The 22,673-nt window shown below is 39.1% G+C and overlaps 1 protein-coding gene across 1 annotated transcript in view; it reads right to left on the bottom strand.

Moving 5' to 3' along the window:
• cacna2d2a (calcium channel, voltage-dependent, alpha 2/delta subunit 2a) overlaps positions 1-22,673 on the bottom strand; it is a 207,441-nt gene that overhangs the window by 28,727 nt on the left and 156,041 nt on the right. The window contains exons 8-11 of the mRNA XM_055221612.1: positions 6,896-6,946; positions 6,190-6,289; positions 1,726-1,887; positions 43-153 (exon numbers count right to left, since the gene is read on the bottom strand). Of these exons, the coding sequence (XP_055077587.1) occupies positions 43-153; positions 1,726-1,887; positions 6,190-6,289; positions 6,896-6,946 (424 nt within the window). The remainder of the gene's footprint in view (positions 1-42; positions 154-1,725; positions 1,888-6,189; positions 6,290-6,895; positions 6,947-22,673) is intronic.

Genomic DNA, 22,673 nt, shown 5'->3' with positions numbered 1-22,673 from the left:
AAATACATTAGAACACAGAATAGTTTGTGTCGAAATACTGACGGTTTTGTTGGGCCAGTTGTACTTCTCAAACACCTCCTGCGCACGGTCCTCCCCTCCGTCTGTAAACATCATGATCATCTTATTGCAATTGGCCCTGGGGGCACTGGACTCCTGTGGGAAATGAAAAGAGAAACATCAGAAATGAAGGGACAAAGGAGCAAAAGGTCAAAGGAAGTATGATAAAAGACTAGGGCTGCTCTGAGGTCACGGAGACACACAAGAAAGGTGGAAGTGTTGTGCTCATTGTATAATTAGTGTAGAAAAGCACTGGAACTACTCAGTCTGGTCCAAAGCGAGTACAACGTCCCTAATGTCAGGTTTCATTTTTATCCCAAAGTCGTCACAAATGAAGCGATAGCGGTAATGAAGCGACAGTAGCTCAGTTGGTAGTTTGTCCACTGACTGGCAGTTTGAAAAGCACTATCTAAAAAAATGTGACCATATAGTGACGGGTTGCAGGGTATGATACAGCAGTGGTTTGTGCGTTATAGCAAAAAAAAGCATAACAATATCAAGTCAAATACAGCTTTTACTGATAACAACTGTAATGCTTATTTGTACAAAAACACTGGACATGGCCAAGTTGTTGATGCCTCTATTTGGTGGTTTTGTTCTCAATCAGAAAGCAGCATGAACCTCACACGGTTTAAACCTAAAATGATTCTCTTTTGGATTTTGCTATGATTGTCGTACCAGTCTAAACCAGTCTTCGTGCTGGATACAAGTTTTCCCTTTTTGTAAACTGCTTTTTAACCTACAGCGGATTTGAATAACATTTCCAAGAATGTACAGTGCGAGTTTAGCATTCCTATTCAGTCCAAATCTCACAATCTTGTCACACAACATTGAAACGCAGAGACCAGCAGCACGTCAATCTCAGACCCTAATAAAGATAAATAAGATCTCCACAATTACACATTTTCATTGTATCAGATTTCCACAGACCACGAATTACAATTAAATGGGCTTTTTATTCCTCATTCAGCTGGTGGAGGAATACAAGGAAGAGGTGATAGAGAGAAAGAGGGACATGGAGGGAGGTGGAGGGGTTTGATAGCAGGCTTTGGCTCGGAGCCCGGGAGCCCACCAGAGGAATATAAAGTGTCCATGGCTGATCTCCACTGGGTTAGCTCATCAATCATCCCATCAGGGTCCATTAGGGTGCAGGCGGACAAAAGTACACACACGCGCACACACGCGCACACACAAGCACACACACAGAGCATACGGCGGAGGGGCTGAGGCAGCACCTGTGTGTGCCATGTGGACTGGGAGCTATAGACCTGCTGACTGCACTAGAACTGTAAGAGTCATATTCAAATACAGTGACACAAAACACAGCTCTGGGGGCGTTTTATACAATCTCTCCCTCTCTTGCTTTCTCTTTCTCTCTCTCTGTCTATCTCTTATCTACTCCCTACTGTACTGTGAGTGAACGTTACTTAGTTATTTCGTGGTTAGCCAGTTCAATGCTGTAAATACAAAACTGCTTATGGGACATCGCTACGCAATTAATTCACAGAAGTATGATGGTTGTAGCGACATTATGGATAAATCACACATCTTAAAACGTATTGCCAAAAGTATAAAATCACACATGACCTAAAATGACGTCTCCAAAACTCAAAAGTCCACATAAAGAAGTCAGAGGCATGGTACACACTGCTGAGTTTAAAGGCTTACATTGAGGAGCTGCTCAAAGGCGAATGTGAATCCAGACTTGTAATCTGTGGTCCCTTTGGCCTGCATGTGCATCACAGCATCTTTGAAAATCTTCTTGTTGCGAACGTTGGCCTGGACCAGGGTCTTGAAGCAGGGGACCACCGCATCAGCCTTTTCGTTGAACTGGAGAAGAGAATTAGGAGTTTTAGAGGGGGCATTTGTTGACTTTATACCAGCAGATCAAAGAGAGAGGGGGACTGGGAATGAAAGAGAGCAAGTTTTTCTAAGCCATCTAAGCCCGTGATCAAACATGTGCAACTTCTAGGTATAGAGATCACGAAAGCAGCACAAAAAGACGTTATTAATGATTATAGTTTACAAATTAAGCATGAAAGAAATACATACAATTAGTAATTATGACAACTCAGTCTCAGGCTTACATTAACAGAGCATCTATACTAAATTATTGTGATTTTATTTGATCATATTTTACATAATTATTGTTTTATGTTGCACTATTGCACAAGTTTTGCAATTTATTTTTGTATAGCTCAAACAATATTGTTGACTTAACCAGTTAAAAACATATTCAGTGTTTTGGGTCTTTGGATCTTGGATGATTTTTATCTTAAAAACAGAGACACATTTTTGCCACTATATCAGATAGTAAGAGAGACTGAGAATGCGGAGCAAGTTTACAAAAGGCTATTACACCGCACCATACACCAAGGCATCCCCAAAAAAGATGAGTAATGGCTTCAAGTTTTAGGTTAAAAAAAATAAAGTTTCTATGAATACACAGATCCTATTTTATAATCATGAGTGAATTTAAATAAAAGTAAGCACCAAGTGTCTTTCTGTGTTACACGTGAGGTTGGTGACGCGGATCGGCTGCAGACGTGGGCGTGTGCAGATGTGCCACTTTCAGTTTGGCACTAAACACCACTAATTACAACTTTCACACAAAGAACAGGTGCACCTGAACACACAACGACAAACTGGGTAGAGCCAGCCAAGCTAATATCACCTGTCGCATCCCATACACGAAATTAGCCTAAAACAGTGTGGGCCTGCATGTGTATGGGAAAAGTTATTCACTGTGTCTATGTGCGTTTCAGTGTTAGCTGCAGAGTCGCTAATGACAGGTTTACATTTCATTCTTAAGGTCAAACTATAATCTAGTGACATTTTCATTATGGAGCGATCTAAAAGAAAAAACGCGTCTGATTCTGGCATTTCTCATTTGGTAGTGATGTGCTATTTTTATAATGGCAGGAAAGTCTCACAGAAAATCAAAGCTGTGTATGTATTCCAGTGAATTTAAAAGTATAAAGCCGCTGGTTTCATTTGTATTCAGTGTAAAGAAGAGGAATAAGCTGTTTTGTAGCGTGATTAATTAAGATGGAGTGAGAAACGGACACTCTTCAGTGGAAATGGAAATAATGGTTGATGATACTTATAGGGCCTCACTTATCAATCCATGTGCTAAACTGCAAATATAAACTGAAAAATAGCTTGTGCAGTTTGTGGGTGTGTTGTGTGTGATTTACCATTAGGAGGTGTGCATATTATTTCTGCTGCAAAACTGATATGGAAATGAGAGCGTTCAGCGCGTGCAAAAGTTTGTGTGCCTCTGTTGCCATGCACTGTTGCATTGTTCAAGTGTTGTGTTGTGCGATTAACATTTGCCCCCACTTCCCAACATTTCCACATATCGTTTGGATTAAGGAGCGTCTAACAGGGAGTCAGGAAAACCTTGAACAGCCAGTTTACCAGCTTTATCCTTTTTGCTTTGGACTTAAACGCGGGATGACGGATAGACATACACGCACACAAGAGTTTGGAGCGGTGCAGGGACAGGGACGCACATCGAGCCTCATCCCGGGTGAGTATATACAGGATGAGGGACAGACGAGTGAAAGCTCAGTTTGATGGACAGCTGCTCTAGAACGCTCCAGTTCAGTGGAAGACTTGAGGCAGTAAGGACTAAGTGTCACAGGTGGAGTTTATATTTCATTACTGCTGCTTTGAAAACAACATGTTATTATCTCATCTGTCCTTTTAGATCATTTTAAAGCATTAAAAATTAATCAAATGCCCTATAAGTCCACAAAATGCAGCAGCTAATCCTGTGCAAAAAGTGTAGACCTGCCTCTCCAGTGTGTTACTTTATCACACAGTTTTGCTCTCATAGTTATAATAAACAACTAAACAACTTCATTTGCATTTTCTCCGCGTCAGATTTTGCGCATGTTTGCAAAAAAATGCACCGTTCTGCATATTTATTCACTTAAAGGAGCAAAATTGTGCTGCATCTTTTTTAGGGGCTCTGCGGGAAACAGTGTCGGGTTTTTGTTCTACTTTTAGCGTGTTTAGCTGTTTAGCTCATGAGCAAAGACTTGATAAATGAGGCCCATAGTCAAGTAATTGCATTGAAGTAATTTTCTGAATGCCCAAGTTAGTGTGTTTTTCCCATCATTGTGTTACAGTGTACTAGATTTCCATTGGTCTAGGAGAAGCAGTTATAGTAGTAATGGGTCATACAATTAAGGTAAACCTCAACAATTTTTAGTCAACTACCTTCAATGAATTGGCACTCATTAACTTCTATGGTGCAAGGTTCACTGCGTGCTTAATTTCAGAGGTTATAGCTTTGCCTAAAATGTTCCACGGTATGGCATCTCTAGCTCTATGGAGATAAGTAGGTTACGCCACCAAGCCAAGTTTAAGGCCAGGTATGTAAGAATGCATGTTTTTCGATGTAATTTGACAATAAAAAATGCTATATTGTAGATAAGTTTAATGATGTACAGTGAAACATTCCAGGCAAAGCAGTAACATCTCCATGGAGGCAATAATACATAAGAATAGGCAGATAGAATTGGAATTTTGTCTAAAATTCGTATAGCTGGGTATGTTACACTAGAAAGATTCTGAATAAACAATATAACTAATTATCTGTTATAAGTGAAGCCTAGTTTCTGAATTTGTCATCTCTGCTTACAAATAATATAAATCCTTCACATATTGGGGTTGAAATCAGATGCATTCCCTGTCAGATTACCAAACTCATTTTTTTTTTTTACTTTTAGCACTGGGATTATGCGACATACAGTGGCTAAGAGCGATGGATTAAGACGGATTACTGAAGGAGGTCCCCAGACAGTGGCCCCATTACCATTACCAATCATATGTATTTGTATGTGTTTATCTGCACTGCTGTATCCGCTAATGCTAATATTCCCCTAAACAGTGCAGCTAATATGAGTGTGGTAATCAGCGGAGGGAAAGAGGCACAATCCCATATGGACAGAGCAAACACACTGTAATGGGGGGAAATGTAGTGTTTTCATCTCAAGCAAACAACTGGGAGCTGATCCATGCAGTGCAGTCTGCCAGCTCCCACTGTTAACACCACCTGCTTTTGAAACATAGGGAAGAAGAGATTTTATAGTCAGCATAGGTGGGTAAAAGAAACAAAAATCAGGGGATGTGACGTTTGCCCTCTAATGAGAAGGTTTATGGTTCTGTTTGTGTACACTGCTGCGTGAGTGTTTAATGACTAAATGGTTCCTTGATGTGAAAGTGTTTGAATAGTACAAAATTGCAATATGAACAGGAATATTTACCATTTAATATACACCATTTCAAGTGGACATACCACCTGTGAATGCCCAAACTTGCCTGATCTCGAAAGCTAAGCGATTAATACTTGGATAATACTGGTTAATATTTGGATGGGAGACCATTGGTAATAAGGTACCACAGTGGAGCAGCAGTGACTCTAGTGCATCATGCCCTTGTGTCCTAAGGCAAAACACTTCACTTACCTTGTTTGAATTACCTTGTGTACGAATGGTGCTATACAAATAAACTTGCAAGGCTTGCCTATGAATGTACGTGTGATGCTGTATATACACAGCCAAACTTAACCAGCACTATTAAATGTCCTATGTTATGCAAAATTCTGCAAAAAGACTCTTGTGAGCTTTAAGCCATGTTATAAAGTTACCTCATCAAAAACAGACCTGGAGTTATGTTTTGTTTCATTTACACATGTTTGAGTAAGTCTATTATAGGTCTGCCTACATCTCCAAGGCTCAAAATGCCAGAAAAATTATCTAAATGATTCTAAGTGAAGGTGTGTGGAGTTTAAAACCACAGTGGAGCACTTTCTGTGTTACTACATGACATCACAAAGTGGAGTTTTTTTCTGTTTGAGAGAAGAATTTAGCCTCAATATTTAGGGTTTGTGTGTTCAGTATGTGTGAATGAAATAAAACACAACTCCAGGTCTATTTGTGACAAGGAAACAACATAATAACATAGAAAATAGCATAACATGGGTCATTTAAGTGATTTCAGTTCTTCTTTTTATATATAAACTAAGGCTTATATTAAATTCAATTACAGGTTCAAGTACAGTCAAAGCATAATTTCCAGCATCTACTTAAAAAGTGTTGTTTGTGTGTAACTAGCTATTACCCTGGCGACGTTGACATAGTCGTCATCTGATAGAGTGTCCAGCATCTCGATGACTGAGGTCTTCATCAGTTTGAGAGTGAGTCCACTGACACTGCCGCTCCTGCAGGAAACAAACAAGTCTATCATGGAGATCATTAACCTTTTACTTAATGGGCTTATATTGAATTATGTGTAATTTAGAAAAATGAGCATGAGAATGGATCATTATAAAGTAGCTATTTGTGAAATTTGATCAAAACTGTGATACAAATATAATATTTCTTTACAACAGAAGCCCTTTGTCTTGGTCTGAGTCCATCTTAGTCTCAATGTAGAGTTCAAAATTTAAACATATATTAATCGTAGTTGCTCCGTTTAACTTGTAAAAGGCCAAAGTCATCAATGTAAACTATAATGCATACGAGTATTGTTTAAAAATAGACAAATTATGTACATAACCCCACCCATATTATGCAAAGTCATTATAATACATGTCAAAAACACTTAAAAATAAATGAAATGTTCCCCCTATTTTAATATCTTATGTCACATTTCTCCTTTTAAAATTAAATACATCAAATATTGTTGGTTAGCGTGTAATTATATATGATCCTTTTTCATTTTTTTTCTTCTCTTTTTCTGAGTGCACCTCGAAGAACCTAAATTTCAGACCAACAGGTGGCACTAGCATCCTATGAAGAATCGTCACAGTGTCAAAGATACTCACACATCCACAATGATGACCATGTCCTTTGGAGAGGAAGCGCCCTGGATGTACCTGCGCGCAACCAAACGACAATACAATTAACAAAACTCCCTTTTCACTTTCATATTCGTCAACCGCACTAGACAGCAAGCCACGGTTACAAAGAGCTGTTTCATTATGAGTGAGTCTGCCTGCATGAGCCCACTTCAGCTTGAAAACACAAAGCAGGCTTATGTGCTTAGAAGAGTTAATAAGTTGTGCTATATACTTGTAGCTGTGACTTCATTGGAGATACTTAGCTCCAGAGCGCAACAAAGGCTACTCCAAATAATGACTGCATCAGCTATACTAATTGCTGGTTTGGAGTCAAAGTGAATAATAGGACATAATGGGCAGTGGTGTGTGCTGAGTAAACCACAGCACACAGCACAAAGCAACACGCAAATGCAGAGAATAACATTAACATGATAATGAATGTATTACACAAGCAGAAATTGCGCAAGGTTCAATTACATAAACGTTTTTGGCTATAGCTAACGTGCATACTGTACGTCATTCCAATAATATGTGCTGAAAAGAGTGAAAGAATCATGCTATCACCTGCTTATCTTCATTAAAATGTTGTTGCATTGTGTGGAATTTTCTACAGCATGGCATTAAACGTATCAATCTCCATGGAAACAAGCAGGTGACGCAACCGGACCGAGCTACAAGAGGTCAGATCTGTGGAGAGGTGAACCTGCTCACCTTAAAAAACGCATGATTTTCAAAGTACATTGAAAAAAAAAGTACTACAAAATGGAGAAAATACTTCAACAAGGAACTGACAAGACTGAAGACGTGCGCAGACTATATTCATATCCGAGTGTTAAAAGCGTAAAGTGACTCATGAGCTGATGGGCGTCACGCATTATTTATTCTGCACTGTCTGTGGAGCAGGGACAAGCCTCGTAAGACCGTTACACTACACAGACGCAAACGCTCAGATAAACCTGTTTAGACGGTTTTGGAGAGGCCCAGGAGGCAGACTTCAACAATACAACATCTCACATAGATTTAGATGGGATGTGGAGATTCAGTTTCTAATCCAGTCACAGTCACAAGTAGGATGTCACATTGTCAAATTTGAGATTGTGACGATTGTTGCGAGAAGAGACATGACAATTTTACAACTGTATCCGCAACAGTGAACCTTCATTCACTTATAAGGCACTATTCCTCTAGTACGGACGAGCGTTTTGACCTCAAACTTGCAGCTAATGCGACGTAACGAGACAGATATAAAAGCACTTTACATCCAAGTTTACTTTTTTTGGAGTGTAGACTGAATTAAAATAACATGTTCTTGCTTCCAGATTGGCACAGTTATGAATACGATTATAAATGGGAAATAGTCACATTTTCATACAGGACATAACAACAGCATTCATCTGTGGGAGCTGAAATTGTATCGGCGGTTCAAATCCAGAGCAGGATTTGAACCATTGACCTTCAGATCAGTGGACAAACGCTTTACCAACTGCGCTACTGTTGATTATCACAAGCTAAAAGTAGAGTAGCTAGAGTAGATGGGCAATACATCCGTCCATCCATCTTACAGAGGCAGCAGTCGATAAGCAGGGACTCTCAGACTTCCCTCAACCCAGACATTTCCTCCAGCTCATCCCGAAAGAAAAAATACATACATTGAAAACAGAGTACGGGATGTAAAGGAGATGAAAATGAGTCTACGAAGCTACAAAACAAGAATGGAAACACAAAGAACATGTCCAAACAAGGATAAAAGTTGTGTTTCTGCCCTTTCGTGGTAAATTTGCCATAAACTTTTTTGCGTAATACTTAAACTCATTAAAAACACCAGTACAATTCTAATAGGATGCAAAGAATATCACCTCATTACTGTTATCTGAGGATCTACAGAACTATCAATACATTTTTGTCAATATCGTTCACCTCGAAGATGCACAGAAGTTTGATCAAAGAAGGAAGTGCATCTGGCAGTATGCAGATTACACTATAACGCTATGTGGATTAAGAGATACAGCCTTCAAGTAAAAGGCATAGCATGTATAATAGTATATAGGTTAAAACTTGTAACACCTGGGAATATGGCGCACAGTAGATGAAGGCGGACTGCCATTGTGTTCCGTTTCAATGGGAGCACTGTATAATATCTCAGTCGTACGTTACATAAAAGGACATGAAAATCTCTCATATTCAGTTCAATTAAAGTCACATTTGACCCCAGTACAACAGAGCAGAGATGGATGGGTGTAATGAGGCTCCACTGGGAACACTGGAGAGGGGCCTAGATCTTAGTGGGACTATGACATTAAAAAGCAGCAGTGTTGAAAGCCACAGAAACCATTGGGGGTGTGTCTGACTATGAGAGAAGAGAGACAGGAGGACACCCAGTAGTATCATGTAGGCGTATATTAGGGTTATGGATGAATAAATGAATAGTTATTTTGTCTTGCATACGTGTATAAGATGCCAATAATACAATTCAGTTAGCCCTGTAGTTTAAAGACATATTTAAATCGCTAGGCTGTCGCTGTCTTGTCCAAACTTTGTTGTTTTGTCTCACCCTGCTGCATTTGTACTTGTCGGATTGGATTTTTACAGCCAAAACACACTATATGACTACGTATATACCCTTACTGCTGCTGATAATTCTAAAAGCCACCTGCAAAAGTAACAACAGTACACCTTTACGAGTAAGGATCAGTACTTTAACTAGTAAAACTCAAAGCTATAAGGTAAGAATTCAGCTTCACTTGCAGGGAAGATCGCTGCAACTATCAGGGGTTATCAATCTGGAGGTTATAAAGTGTTTCAGTTGGTCCCCTGATGATACGGAGAGAATTAAAATGCATGTTCTCGTCATAAATGAGGCTTGACATGTTTTTATTGCACTGGTAAATGTAAATTCCTATTTGATCACCAAACAAATTAATTTATAGGTCTATATGTCCTGAAAATAAAATCAAATAAGGCTTTTTTGTATGTTTGGGGGACATTAGATTAGAGCTGAATGATTTGGGAAAAAAATATCTTATTTCACTTTTTCTGACAAGCACTGCGGTTAGATTTGCGACTTATAATATAAGTTATAATAATAGGACATTATAAAACACGTCCAAAAAGACTGAAATATGATCTGACAAACTAGGGCAAAGATCACATTTCATAACGGAGTTTTTTATGCAGAAAAAGGATATTTTGTAAAACTGTGGTCAATATTCACAAATGCAAATGGTTGTTTTTATGGGGGTTGTGACTTTATCATTATGGTGTGTTAGAATGACATACACCAGACAATCTGTAGCTAAAACTGCACTTAAGTGTCTCTTTTTCCAAATCTGCGTCTCATTTTCACTGTGCTCCTGTCCTGATTCACTGGTTTATCTTTGAAACACAATATTTTCTCAGTTTTCTATTGTGCAGTTTTACTTGGGAGAGGATTCTGACCTCTAATGACTAATAGACTATTGGATTGCCTTCATAATTAACACTTGGCCGTTCCAAAATAAGTCTTATCCTGTTAAAAGCTCTATTTGGCCAATAAGAAACAGAGTGGGCAGAGAAGTTTAATGAAATTCTGCTGTTGGTCTTGAGGCTACTCCAAATGACCCTTCTTCAATCTTCAGATGGGACTGTCTGCGCCCTCTCCCGCCTCAGGGGCTCCAGACGTGGGCTACATTTTGACTGGCGCTAGCGAGCTGCATCGATGATCATTTTCACAAACTCAATCCTCTCAAAAAGAAGAATGGAAAAAAGGGAAAAAAGGGGGAAACAGTGTGCAGTCCCTATCCCCTCTCACTCTTTCAAATTAAGATTCCACTAATTAAATTGATAAAAGTTATGAGCACGCCTCATGTTTCCAGACCTGATTTGGAGAGCACTTGGAGAGAGGCGCAAGTTGTACCTTTGATGTAGCATCCTTTATTATTGAAAGTAATTGGATTCTTCCTCCTTTTACCCCCTTTTCTGTTTCCCCTCTCTCGCTCTCGCCCCCTCTCCCTCCCTCATTCCTTTTCTTTCTCTTTCTCACCAACCCTCCCTCTCTCTCCCTTTTCCTCTCCACCCCCTCTCTCTTTTTTCACTTTCATTTCCTTTCTCTCTCCCTTGCCTTTACACCCCTTTCTTTTTGTCTTTCTTCTATCCCCCTTCTCCCCATGTCTCTCTTTTTTCTCTTTCCCTTGTTCTGTCTCCTCTCTCCACCTTTCCTCTACACCCCTCTCTTTTTTGTCTTCCCTTCACCCCCCCCCCCCCTTCTCCCTATCTCACATTTTTCTTTCTCTCTCTTTCCCTCATTCTCTCCTCCTCCTCTCTCTCTCTCTCTCTCTCTCTCCGTACATTTTATTCACTCTGGGCATGCTCGGTTAATTGACCTCTTCCAAGTCTGTGTCCCAGTTCTTTTGGGAGCAGCTTTGAGGCAGAGAGGGGCCGAGTTATGTCTGAAAAACGAGGATTTAATGTGAATAGGAGACATCTGGGGGCTGTGGAGTTAGGAGACATTCATCAGGTGATATAGTGAAAGTACAACCTGCAGAGTGAAGGTAGCAATGAAAGAAAATAGTAGTACAAGGGGAAGTTATCCTTATGACTCTCAAGATATAGTGCTATTATTATTACTGTTACCACTACAATAACTACAACTACTACTATAACTACTACAACCACAACAACTACTACTGAAACTACAACAACTACTACTATTACTACAGCAACTACAATAACTACAACTACTACTACAGCAACTACAACTACTACTATAACTACTACAACTACAGCAACAGCTACTAATACTATTACTACAACTACAACTATAACTACTACAACAACAACAACAACTATAACAACTACTACTTCTACTATTTTTATTTATTTTTATTTATTTGAAGGACAATGTGCAGATACATTAAATAGATGGCTGCACCAGATTTAGCAAAATGCTAATTTCCATCCCTAGTCCTTGGTGTCACAAACATTAAAAAACAATTCACATATAAAAAGTGCAATACAAAAGACAATGTACAAGTGCAAAATGTTCAATACATAGTGCAAACTACAAGTTATTAAAGTGCAAGACATAGAAAAAAATGTAGTCGCTATCAGATGATACCCACGAGTGTAGCATCTGCAACTACAACTACAACTATAACAACTACTACTTCTACTACAACTACTACCACTAATCAAATCACTTATTGTCTCCCCGGGGAAAGTACAGATGTAGCTTTAAACACACACAGACATAGACACACACACACACATGCACACAAACGCGCACACATGCGCGAGCACACACACATTCAACATTACAAATACACATAATACAATACTTTTACTTAAGTAAAAGTACAGATACCAGAGCAAAAAATACTCAAGTAAAAGTATCACATCAAAAAATCTACTCAATAAAAGTAATTATTATTATTAAGTACATTTAAAAATGTACTTAAAGAGTAAAAAGTAAAAGTATTTTGTGCATATTTTGAGGTCTTATAATGCTTCAAATGTAGTGATTTTGATACAGATTTGTGTGAAATTTTGTTCAAAAGAAATAATTAAATCGATTTTTTTTTTTTTTTTTCTGGCTATTTTTATTTTTATGAATGTGTTAAAAAATAAGCCCCCAAGCTTTTCAGCCTTTTCAGCAGGTTTCAAACTGCAAGAAAAATACTTTTACTTTTCAGTCCTGATCAAAAATGGAGTGGAGTAGAAGCCTAAAATTTGTACTTAATTATAGTATTTTACTACTGTTACAAGGGCAGGTTCCACTACTGCAAATATATGACTATAACCAACAGCTATTAACTATTTCAGCAGGTAGTTTCAAACTGAGCTGTGTCTTTAGTTTGTACCCTGCACATGACTTCACATGGATTATTCTTCTTGCTGTAGGGCTTTCCTCGCCCATCCTAAAGTGAGATATAGTGACACATGTGACTATTTGTTTGGGGTTTACAAGTGATTTGAGATTCTGATGCTTTTTGTTATGAAAATAGATACACAAGCTTCAATAAAATGACTCCTTAATGACCACCAATGCAAACACATAATACTTGAATGAAAGTCCCCCCTATCTTTTCACACTTATAGCCTTTGGAATAAATGTTTATATGCATATTTCTGAGTAGAAAAATGCACACTTCAGTAAAATGATACACTAATTACTTCATTTCTACCTCCGTTTTGAGTTGAAGATTGCATATGGACAGATTTCAGAGCGTCTTCTCCTCTCAGGATGCCGATGTATAATCCTGAACGCTCAGAGTCGTGATCCAGATGTGTTGTTTCTGCATGAGCTCCAGTCAGTAATTACCTCTAGGCTGGTGGCCACTGATGCCATTCTTTCCCTGTCATTACCCAGAATGCCGTGTGCCAAGACCAGGTGACAGGCAGATGGGCCTGGCTGCTGCTCCTTCGTTTTGCCCCTGCCCCTCAACACAGTCCCTGATCTGGCACCTGACGCAGCCTTTTGGGCTGTCCCGGACTGAACTGGACATTTGTAATGGACAGTTTAAACACGCCTTGACAATACTGTGTGTTTCTCTGTAATAAAATAAGGGAGTATGCTAGACGGTTGAGTATTTTTTCATTGGAAATAGTTTGATAGCACTCAGACAGGATTAGGTACTTCTTCAAGGCACTGATGCAACGTTATAGCAACCTCTTCTACAAATTTAATCAATACAATCAAATTAAGTTAACAGCTCTTGAATGAAAGGAAAAAAAACATAAAAATAAGTATATACAGTCCATTTATCCAATTTAACTATTTGCTTTTGCTACTTCAACCTAAACCACATGTCTCAAACTCAAGGCCCAGGGGCCAAATGCGGCCCGCCATGTCATTTTATGTGGCCCGTGACAAGGTAAATTTAAATGTATGACTGTCTTAAAATGTCAGTTTATCAAGAGTTACCCAGTTAGACAGACATTTTTTTTATAACTTTGCAAATTTGAGACAAACCACACCCCTGACCTAAACCATAGTAACACGCAACTTGTAGCACAATTTTGATGGATTGACATTATTAAGCATGAAGATGGTAGAAGATTACATCTATATTCAGACCTTAAATGAATAAATGTAGATGCCTGTACAGACCAGCAGCACCAACACACTCTGGTGATTACATGCTGGTGCTGGAATCTCATTGGAATTCATGAAATAGTTTTATTGTGGCAAAGGTCTGTTAAAATCAATACGCCCGTGCCTCAAGGCTACGTCTCCTGGGAGATTATGTTTATGCGCCCTGACCCATTTCACAAAGTGTTGTGCATTACATTTGAATTAAGGGAATTAGAGGGACATGTTATAGATGCGTGTACGTGATATGCGGCGCGGTCAGGGGGGTTCAACTGCAGCTTGTTAGCCGACGTGCTAACATCAGTCCATCAGTGTGTTGTGTCGTGTACTTTATTTCTCATATTATACGTTTGATCTATTGACTCAATGGATAATTCGTTAACTTTATTGGCACCACGTTCTAACAATTACACTTTAATTATCCTTAAAGACGACATATTGTGCGTGTGTCTGCTATACAGTTATAATCTATGACACCTGTGGATCATTATGTTACAATTTGCACATTTTAAATCGCAATATTCATCTAAAACGACCTAATAAAACAAACAAATCTGCGTTAGAAAAGTGCGGTGCCCAGTGGGAGCTGACGTCGTCGTAAAGTCATCACAACGAAGAGCTGAGACCTGCGATGAATAGCTGCAGATCACTCTACCAAAATGACTATGTGACGCTGCCAAATCCTACCAGTTTTAAAAATATAATTGGAGAACGAAGTAAGTACAGAGCTTATACCAGTGGCGGTGAAAATGGGGATGGATCGGCAACGTGGAGTCTTGAAAATAAGCGATTAAACATGCACGAATCACTCAGATGCAACTTCGAGAGGGTAAATGAGAAGGGTAAACAACTATAGCATGATTAAAAGCTCCAAAAAGTTGATCTGCTTTAATAAAAATATTTAATTAAGGGGTTCGAAGTTAAGAGTAGCGACTAAGCCTGAATCATTCTTAGCAAACTGTTCATTGTGTTCTTTTCGTTCGTGCTTTATAAAGACTATTAAACATTAGTTACGTTAATTCTTATGTGGTACCAGTTCATTTGAAGGAGGCGGGTGCAATAAATACATTTGAACCAATTTATATCTATATTTTTTCTAATTTCCCCACACAAATTGAGTCAATATAATATACTATATATTATATACATAATTTAATCCCCACACAATCCATAGTTACATTGTTGTGTAGTTGCATATGAGCCATAGTTTAAATAGTGAAATCCTGACCACAGAACATTATCAGTATGGACAGTATGGCGGGGGCAGGTTAGTTGCATATTTACGTGCGTTCTCCCTTGTGCATGGATTTGTGTTGATGGTCTTATTATTTTATGGACTGCTGGGCTCTTAGTGCAGCTGTGGATGTGGTGGAGAATAAAGATTGAATTAAGATAAAAATATAGGAGGCAGGAGCCGAGGGACCCAGCACGGCAAGCGATGTTGTCTGTGCTTTTAGTTTTCCCTTCATTCATTATAGGTGGGGCCTGTGCCAAAACTCGCATTTACATATTTTTGGTTAAAATTCTGCATCAAATTTATATTTATTTTCCTGTGCAGAGAAAGTAATTTATTTAGTTTGCCAGAAAAGCGAAGAGATTTGAATAAAATGTTTTATCGAAAAAAAAATAAGGCGAGGCTAGCAAGGGAGTGTAGATATTATATTATGTGCCTCTAACACATTGTTGGTGGAGTTGTTGGTGGTCTGTTAGGAAGATAACAAAATAATAGACTTTATGGAAGTTCAGAATTGTCCAAAAATACATCATTTAGTTTGGATTCTAAATATTTACAAAGTCTTCACAAGATTCGGCCATTTGAAGATGAATTCAAAGAGTTTAGTCAAGCAATACATGCTTTTAGTCTACCGGTAATTCTTGGTGTAATATATTCCAGTGAAATCCGGCTTTTATCCATGAACTGAAAAAGCCAGTGTAGAAAATAACGTATTGCTTTGCCTGGAATGCTCCACAGTTGGACATAAAACCAATCTATCTTACCTTTGATGTTTTTGTTGCTAAAAACTACCTTGTAAAACATGAATTCGTACTGCAGTTGCCTTCTCCATAAAACTTCCACAAACTTCCTCAAACTTGCTCACTTCTCATCTCTGTGAGGTCAGATCTCCCTCTGACTCATCTCTGAAAACAATGACGCATTTCCACGTCATCTTTTATAGATCACCAGTGGTGGAGCGTGACAAGGTAAAAGTAGTAAAGTGCTACACATAAGTACACACTTTAGGTATCTGTACCTAAATGTACTATATTTGAGAGCAGTATCTGTACTTTCTACTCCACTCCATTTTTTAACTGGACTGAAAAGTAAAAGTATGTTTATTATTGTTTGAGACCTGAAAAGGCTGAGGGCTTCATTTTTAACACATTCATAGTTTGAGCAAAAAAAAAAAAAAAAAAAAAAAAATTATATATATATATATATATATATATATATATAAGAACAGCAAGAATGAACGAAATTCAGCACAAATCTGTATCAAAATGACTACAATTGAATCCCCATAAGACCTCAAAATATGCACAAAATAGTGAAGTACATTTTTAAATGGGTACTTTTACTTCAGTACATTTTTTCATGTGAATCTTTTACTTGACCATTTTCTGCTCCAGTATCTGTACTTTTACTTAAGCAACAAAATGAAGTACTTGTTCCACCACTGTAGATCACTTAAAATGGACCATAACCTTTTTGAACATCTGCTTTATAAATAAGACTCTGATGTAACTTGACCTGGGGGTGTCACCTGCTTGATTCCATGAAGATACGTTTAATGCCCTACTGTGGAAAATTCAAAGTAGAGTAATATCTCCATGGAGACAAGTACTGTAGCTCATTATGAGATAGATTCTGTTTTGGGCTCAAGATTTGAACGACAGATCAATTTAGTTAACGCGTCAATTCGTTTAAAAAAATAAAAATAAAAATCTATACATTTCATTGTACAGGCCCCATGTTGCAGAGCTGGAGGTAATTAAATATGGGAGCAGCTTCATGCCTGTCTCTGGTGTTTTTCTCCTCCGTCTGCTTTGCTTCTCTGGATAACATGAACAGACATTATAATGGACAAATGTTAATAATTAATGTCAGAGCGATTGGAGACAATTAAGTGTGTTGACTGGACCATTCATTTTAGTGTGGCTTTTAATATGAAGGGAGGGAGAGAGGGGGGAGGAAGGGGGGAGAGAGGGAGGGAGGGGGGCCCATCTGTGGTGGCAGGCAGCCCACCAGTCATCCCCCGAAACCTGGACTGGACAAGTATGACCAGCACTGCCCGGGAATAGCCTCCATGAGACAGCTCTCTAGGATCAGTCTGTCAAAGCAATAAACACGGATGTGCGCTGGATTTCACGACTGATGCAAGTACGCTACAGAACATGAATGATTAGGACGTTTAATGAAAGTTGAGAGCAGCTTTTAAACGTGACACTTTAAAGACGACCTATTGTGCTTCTGTCTGCTGTAGAGCTATAAGCAGATTTTTTTCCATTTGTATCAAAATGATGACGCAACGCTGCCGAATCCTACGCGTATCATCGATTAAGAAAATGAAATTAGAGAACGGAGTAAGTACAGAGCAGTGGGTGTGTGCTGGTGGCGGTGAAAACGTCGATTCATTGGCAATACGGCGTCTTGAAAAAAAAGTGATTAAAGATTGCTCAGACAGACACGAATCGCTCGAAATACAACTTTGGGTGAGTAAATGTTGAGGGGAAACAACTATAACGAGTCGATTTTGCAGAATAGAACTGATTCTTTATTGCGGTACCTAAGATGTATAAAAAAAACTAACAAAAAACAAAAAACCCTACATCGGATAATGTTTTTGTCATGGAGCTGCATGTTACGTTTTCACTATGTCAACTTGTCAATGACGCCTGGACTCAGTCAATACTCAAGAGCAAAAACGATGATTCTTTGTTGTCGTACTTAAAATGTATAGATTTAAGTATTTTTCAAAATGCCTCCCTGACACTTGTTGTATTGTACCCATAGAAACATTCCATAATAAATCCAGAAATAGTTTAATAGTATTTTAATTGTGAACATAGGTTAGAAATTTCTGATATCATTCATATTGTAAATAGGCCTGTCGCGATAATTACTATGTCAACTTCTTGTTTTTTTTTACTTATTATTTTTTATTTTGCACTCACATACCATCACAATAAAAAAGACACAGTATATAAAAAGCGACAAACCCCCCCAAAAGGACTTATATTAAAACCTCCACCTTACATTCAGTACAGGAATACTGGAAAAATATATTTTGGGACTCAATATTTATCATGTGTACTATTTGTTTGTAATAATGGGGAGGTTTTTGGTTTTTTTTTTGCCATTTTTATGCAATAAGGTAAGGTTTGAGCTATGTAGGGTTGAAAAAGTAACTTCTAAAAAAAATAAAAAAATGCTCAGATTGTTCTGATGCTGCTGTTGTGTGTATTTTCTACCTCTAAGTATTTAAATTTATTTTTAAGGACTTTTTTTTTTACTTTGTGCATGCCCTTATTTGTATTTATTCAGTGTTTTTATGTTGTACTTTATCCCCGAAGTGAGTTCCTAGTTTGTGAGCTGTGTTCACTGACAATGGCAATAAAAGTCTTCTGATTCTGATTCTATAATTAGTAATTCATTGGTTCATTTATTTGCTGCAGCTCAGGCCTTTTAATGATACTGTAGATTTAAAAACTACTTTACTGTGTTTATCCTGGTTTGCGTCAGTGGCATAAAATAGTTTCAATATCATCGTTTATCGCAGTATTTCTCTGTAGCAACGTATCGTACTTGAAAGTTTGTTACTGTGACAGTCCTACTCACTTACTGCTACTTAAAGCTCACTGTGTAACCTCTATGACCTCACGCATACGACCATGAGGCATCAGCAAATATGAACACAATCTGATATGCCAGGTGCACAGAGCTGGATACTGCAAGCGAGGCTGTTCCATTGCGGGACAGTGCCATCTTTAGACTTGACCCGGTCACTCCTGACACTAACCTCATCGGACTGTGAGTGACCAAATGACATCAGAGCTGAACATGAGAAGGACAGGACCCCAAACTGACCCGGCGAATCATGACAAGACCTGCTATAGACCAGACAGCGATGGAAGAAGATAGTTTCTCATCGAAATTTACTTTTTTTGAGCGTTAGAAAAACTTAAAAATGTGATGAAGACCAGAAAATGGACTGGTTAGTATTATGAGGAACAGCTGTAAGATTAGTAGCTGTAAATGTGAATGAATAAGGAACTATTTTTTAATGAAATTTACATATAATAATTTCAAATAGTCAGTCTTTTGAGTCAAGTCTAGAGCGTTCAGTCTACAGAGTTCAGACATGTTTTTTTGCAGCACTGATTAAAAATGAAACAGCCTATTTCTGTTCTGTTCATAAAATTATTATTAAACCAATTTGTGTTTGGTTTTAATAAGAGAATATGCAATAGAACATTGTGATCCCTTATCCCTGTTCATAATGTGGGACTATTTTTATTCCATGTTAGCAAGTAGAGTTTTGTAGAAGATTTTGAAAAGTAGCCTTCTTCCCCATTTGAACCTGCTTTTTACAGCACTACTCACTATAACTACTCATACTAGAAATATAACTTTGATTTTGGTATTTGAAAGACTTTCTCCCACTTCTAAACCCTCTGCTCTGTGTGAAGCCGTTTCGCCCTCTTTGAACGCCGAAGCTGTTACTAAGCAACAGGTCTGACTGTGTGCGGCGTGCGGGGAAGAAGGGCGGCCATGACAGTGACAAACATGGAGGAGCAGAGACTGACAGGAGCAAAAACACACCTCTCATCTGCCTCGCCCTGTCAACGGACACCTGCCACTCACAACTGCCCTCTCACAGCTTCCTACTTCCTTATACCCTTGTCTCCTCGCACTTCACTAACATGTGTCAAAAGTAGGTGGTCCTAAGCAGAAGCATAAATGATCCTGATACAGTACTTGTTATTCTTAAAAGTGAAGTGATTTGGGCTGGATGTTTACTCTTGTATATTGTCACTCCAGGACAGTAAGGACGCACTTTTGTATGATGTAAAGCTGATTAAAATGTCAGGTAGTTTCTTGTCAGCCCTGAGATTTTAGATAACTGCTGTTGCTGCTTGGGTATGAATAAATAACAGACTGTAGTGAAACCTGCTGCATTTTCATTTGATGCTGCAAAAAGTCATTATACAAATATATCTGACTTATTTATTTTACTTATTACATCCGTGTTTATTTTGTATTGTACTTTTGTCTTTTATTATTAAATGGTAAAGCAATGGAGGTACTGAAAACCAGTTGAAATATTCACGTTAAATACAGTATTGCGATCATATTAGTTTTTGTGTTCTAATATCAAGGGCATAAAAGGCTAAATTAACCTAAAATAGAAAGAGAAAGGCAAATGAAAAAACACTGCGCGAATGGTTTGCTATATATTTAAAGGGCTTATATCACAATTTCTAATGTTGTTTCCTCATCACAAACAGACCTGGAGTTGTGTTTTGTTTCATTCACATGTTTAACACACAAACTCTGCATATTTAGGCTGTGTTCTTCTCTCCACCTTGTGATGTCACCTTCACTAGAATCATTTGTGTGATTTCAGCCAATCTGTACTGAACTAAAGGTAAAATGTAGCTCTTAATTTGAAAACTACCACTTCATGACATCACAAGGTGAAACAGAGCATTTTGAGCTTTGGAGATGTAGACAGACTAATAGATCAGGATTACTCAGACATGCGTGAATGAAAAAACACAACTCTACGTAGGTTTTTGAGGAGGTAACAGCAAAATATGATAGAGAACATTTTGTGTAATGTAGCCCCTTTAAAGGCACATTTACACTGTTATAACAACTGTTCAGTAATATGCACTGTCCCTATGTCAAGTATGATAATGAATTTTGAAAAAAGGCCAAAAATATAAATCAGATGTTCAAACTTTACTTCCATACTCCAGTAATTATATTTTTCACAATCATACAGTAACCACACCCGTTTTTTTTTTACTGCTAGCACCCTCTGGTATCACAGCCTGCTTCAAATGACATCTCGGTTTCTTTAAATACCTTTTACTTTCTTACAAAAAAAAGTATTTCTTCCACTTTTAACACACTTCTATAATTGTGTTGACGCTGCTCCTTGGGCCTGCCTCGTGTTTGTATGGCCGGAGCTCTTGTTGACTTGGTCTGACAGCGCGGACTGACCCCAAACAGCCAATCAGAGCGAGGCGGACACGGGCGGACGTGGAAAAGCAGGTCAAGTCTAATCACAACGCCAGTCAACATTATGTCCAGTCCACTCCGAAAATGTAACCAGGCAACAGACAGGTGACAGCCGAGAGACGGGAGGAGGTAAAAGGAGGGGAGGAGAGAGAGGGAGCAGGTGAAAGGAGGAGAGAGGGTGGGTACAAGGAGGAGAGGAGAGAGAGGGAGCAGGTAAAAGGAGGAGAGAGGGTGGGTACAAGGAGGAGAGGAGAGAGAGAGTGGGTACAAGGAGGAGAGGAGAGAGAGGGAGCAGATGAAAGGAGGAGAGAGGGTGGGTACAAGGAGGAGAGGAGAGAGAGGGAGCAGGTGAAAGGAGGAGAGAGGGTGGGTACAAGGACGAGAGGAGAGAGAGAGTGGGTACAAGGAGGAGAGGAGAGAGAGGGAGCAGGTGAAAGGAGGAGAGAGGGTGGGTACAAGGAGGAGAGGAGAGAGGGAGCAGGTGAAAGGAGGAGAGAGGGTGGGTACAAGGAGGAGAGGAGAGAGAGAGCGGGTAAAAGGAGGAGAGAGGGTGGGTACAAGGAGGAGAGGAGAGAGAGTGGGTAAAAGGAGGAGAGAGGGTGGGTACAAGGAGGAGAGAGAGGGAGCAGGTGAAAGGAGGAGAGAGAAGGAAAGACAGGTACAAGAAGGAGAGAGAGGGAGAGATAGAGAGGCAAAGAACAGGTACAAATAGGAGAGGAGTGGGTTTAGGGAGAGCTTGGAGAGAGAGCAGGTGCACTGTGAAGGAGGAGGGGGGTGAGAGAGCCAGTTTCTGAAAAGGCAGGAGAGAGAGAGCAGGTACAAGGTCGAGAGGAGAAGAGGAGTGAGAGCAAGTACGAGGAAGGAAGAACAGAGACAGAGGGGTACAGGTGAGAGAACAGGTACAAGGAGGAGAGGAAAGAGGGGGAAAGAGCAGGCACAATATAGGAGAAAGAGAGAGGAAGCAGGTACAAGGAGGACAGAGTGAGAGAGAGACAGGGAGAGAGAGCAGGTACAATCGGGAGAGGAGAGAGGGAAGAGAACAGACAAGGAGGAGAGGAGAGAGGAGATGCGGGGGAGCAGGTACATGGTCAGAGAGAGAAAACCAGTATGAGGAGAATTGGAAAGAATGAGAACAGGTGCAGAGCGAAGAGAGGGAGAGAGAGAATGAAAGAGGGGAAAGCAGGTTACATGGTGAAGGAGGAGAGAGCAGAGGGACAGGTGGTTTCTGAGGCTGTGTGGTTCATCTCGTCACAATCTCGTCACAATTGGGATGATTCAGCTACCTCGCCTCGCCAAAAATGTTGGCAAAAAAACATGCAGACCTCCTTTGAACATGGACCAAACACTAAAAGTCCAACCACGGAAAAGAAGATTATATATAATGTACTTTGAAAACCACCTTTGATAATACAAATAGCCATACTGAAATCTAATTAGAAATCAGCCACAAC

The sequence above is a fragment of the Periophthalmus magnuspinnatus genome, chromosome 5 (genome assembly GCF_009829125.3).
Source record: "Periophthalmus magnuspinnatus isolate fPerMag1 chromosome 5, fPerMag1.2.pri, whole genome shotgun sequence".
NCBI classification, from domain to species: domain Eukaryota; kingdom Metazoa; phylum Chordata; class Actinopteri; order Gobiiformes; family Gobiidae; genus Periophthalmus; species Periophthalmus magnuspinnatus.
Note: the sequence above shows the minus strand (reverse complement) of the source record. Positions and strands in the feature narration are given on the sequence as shown.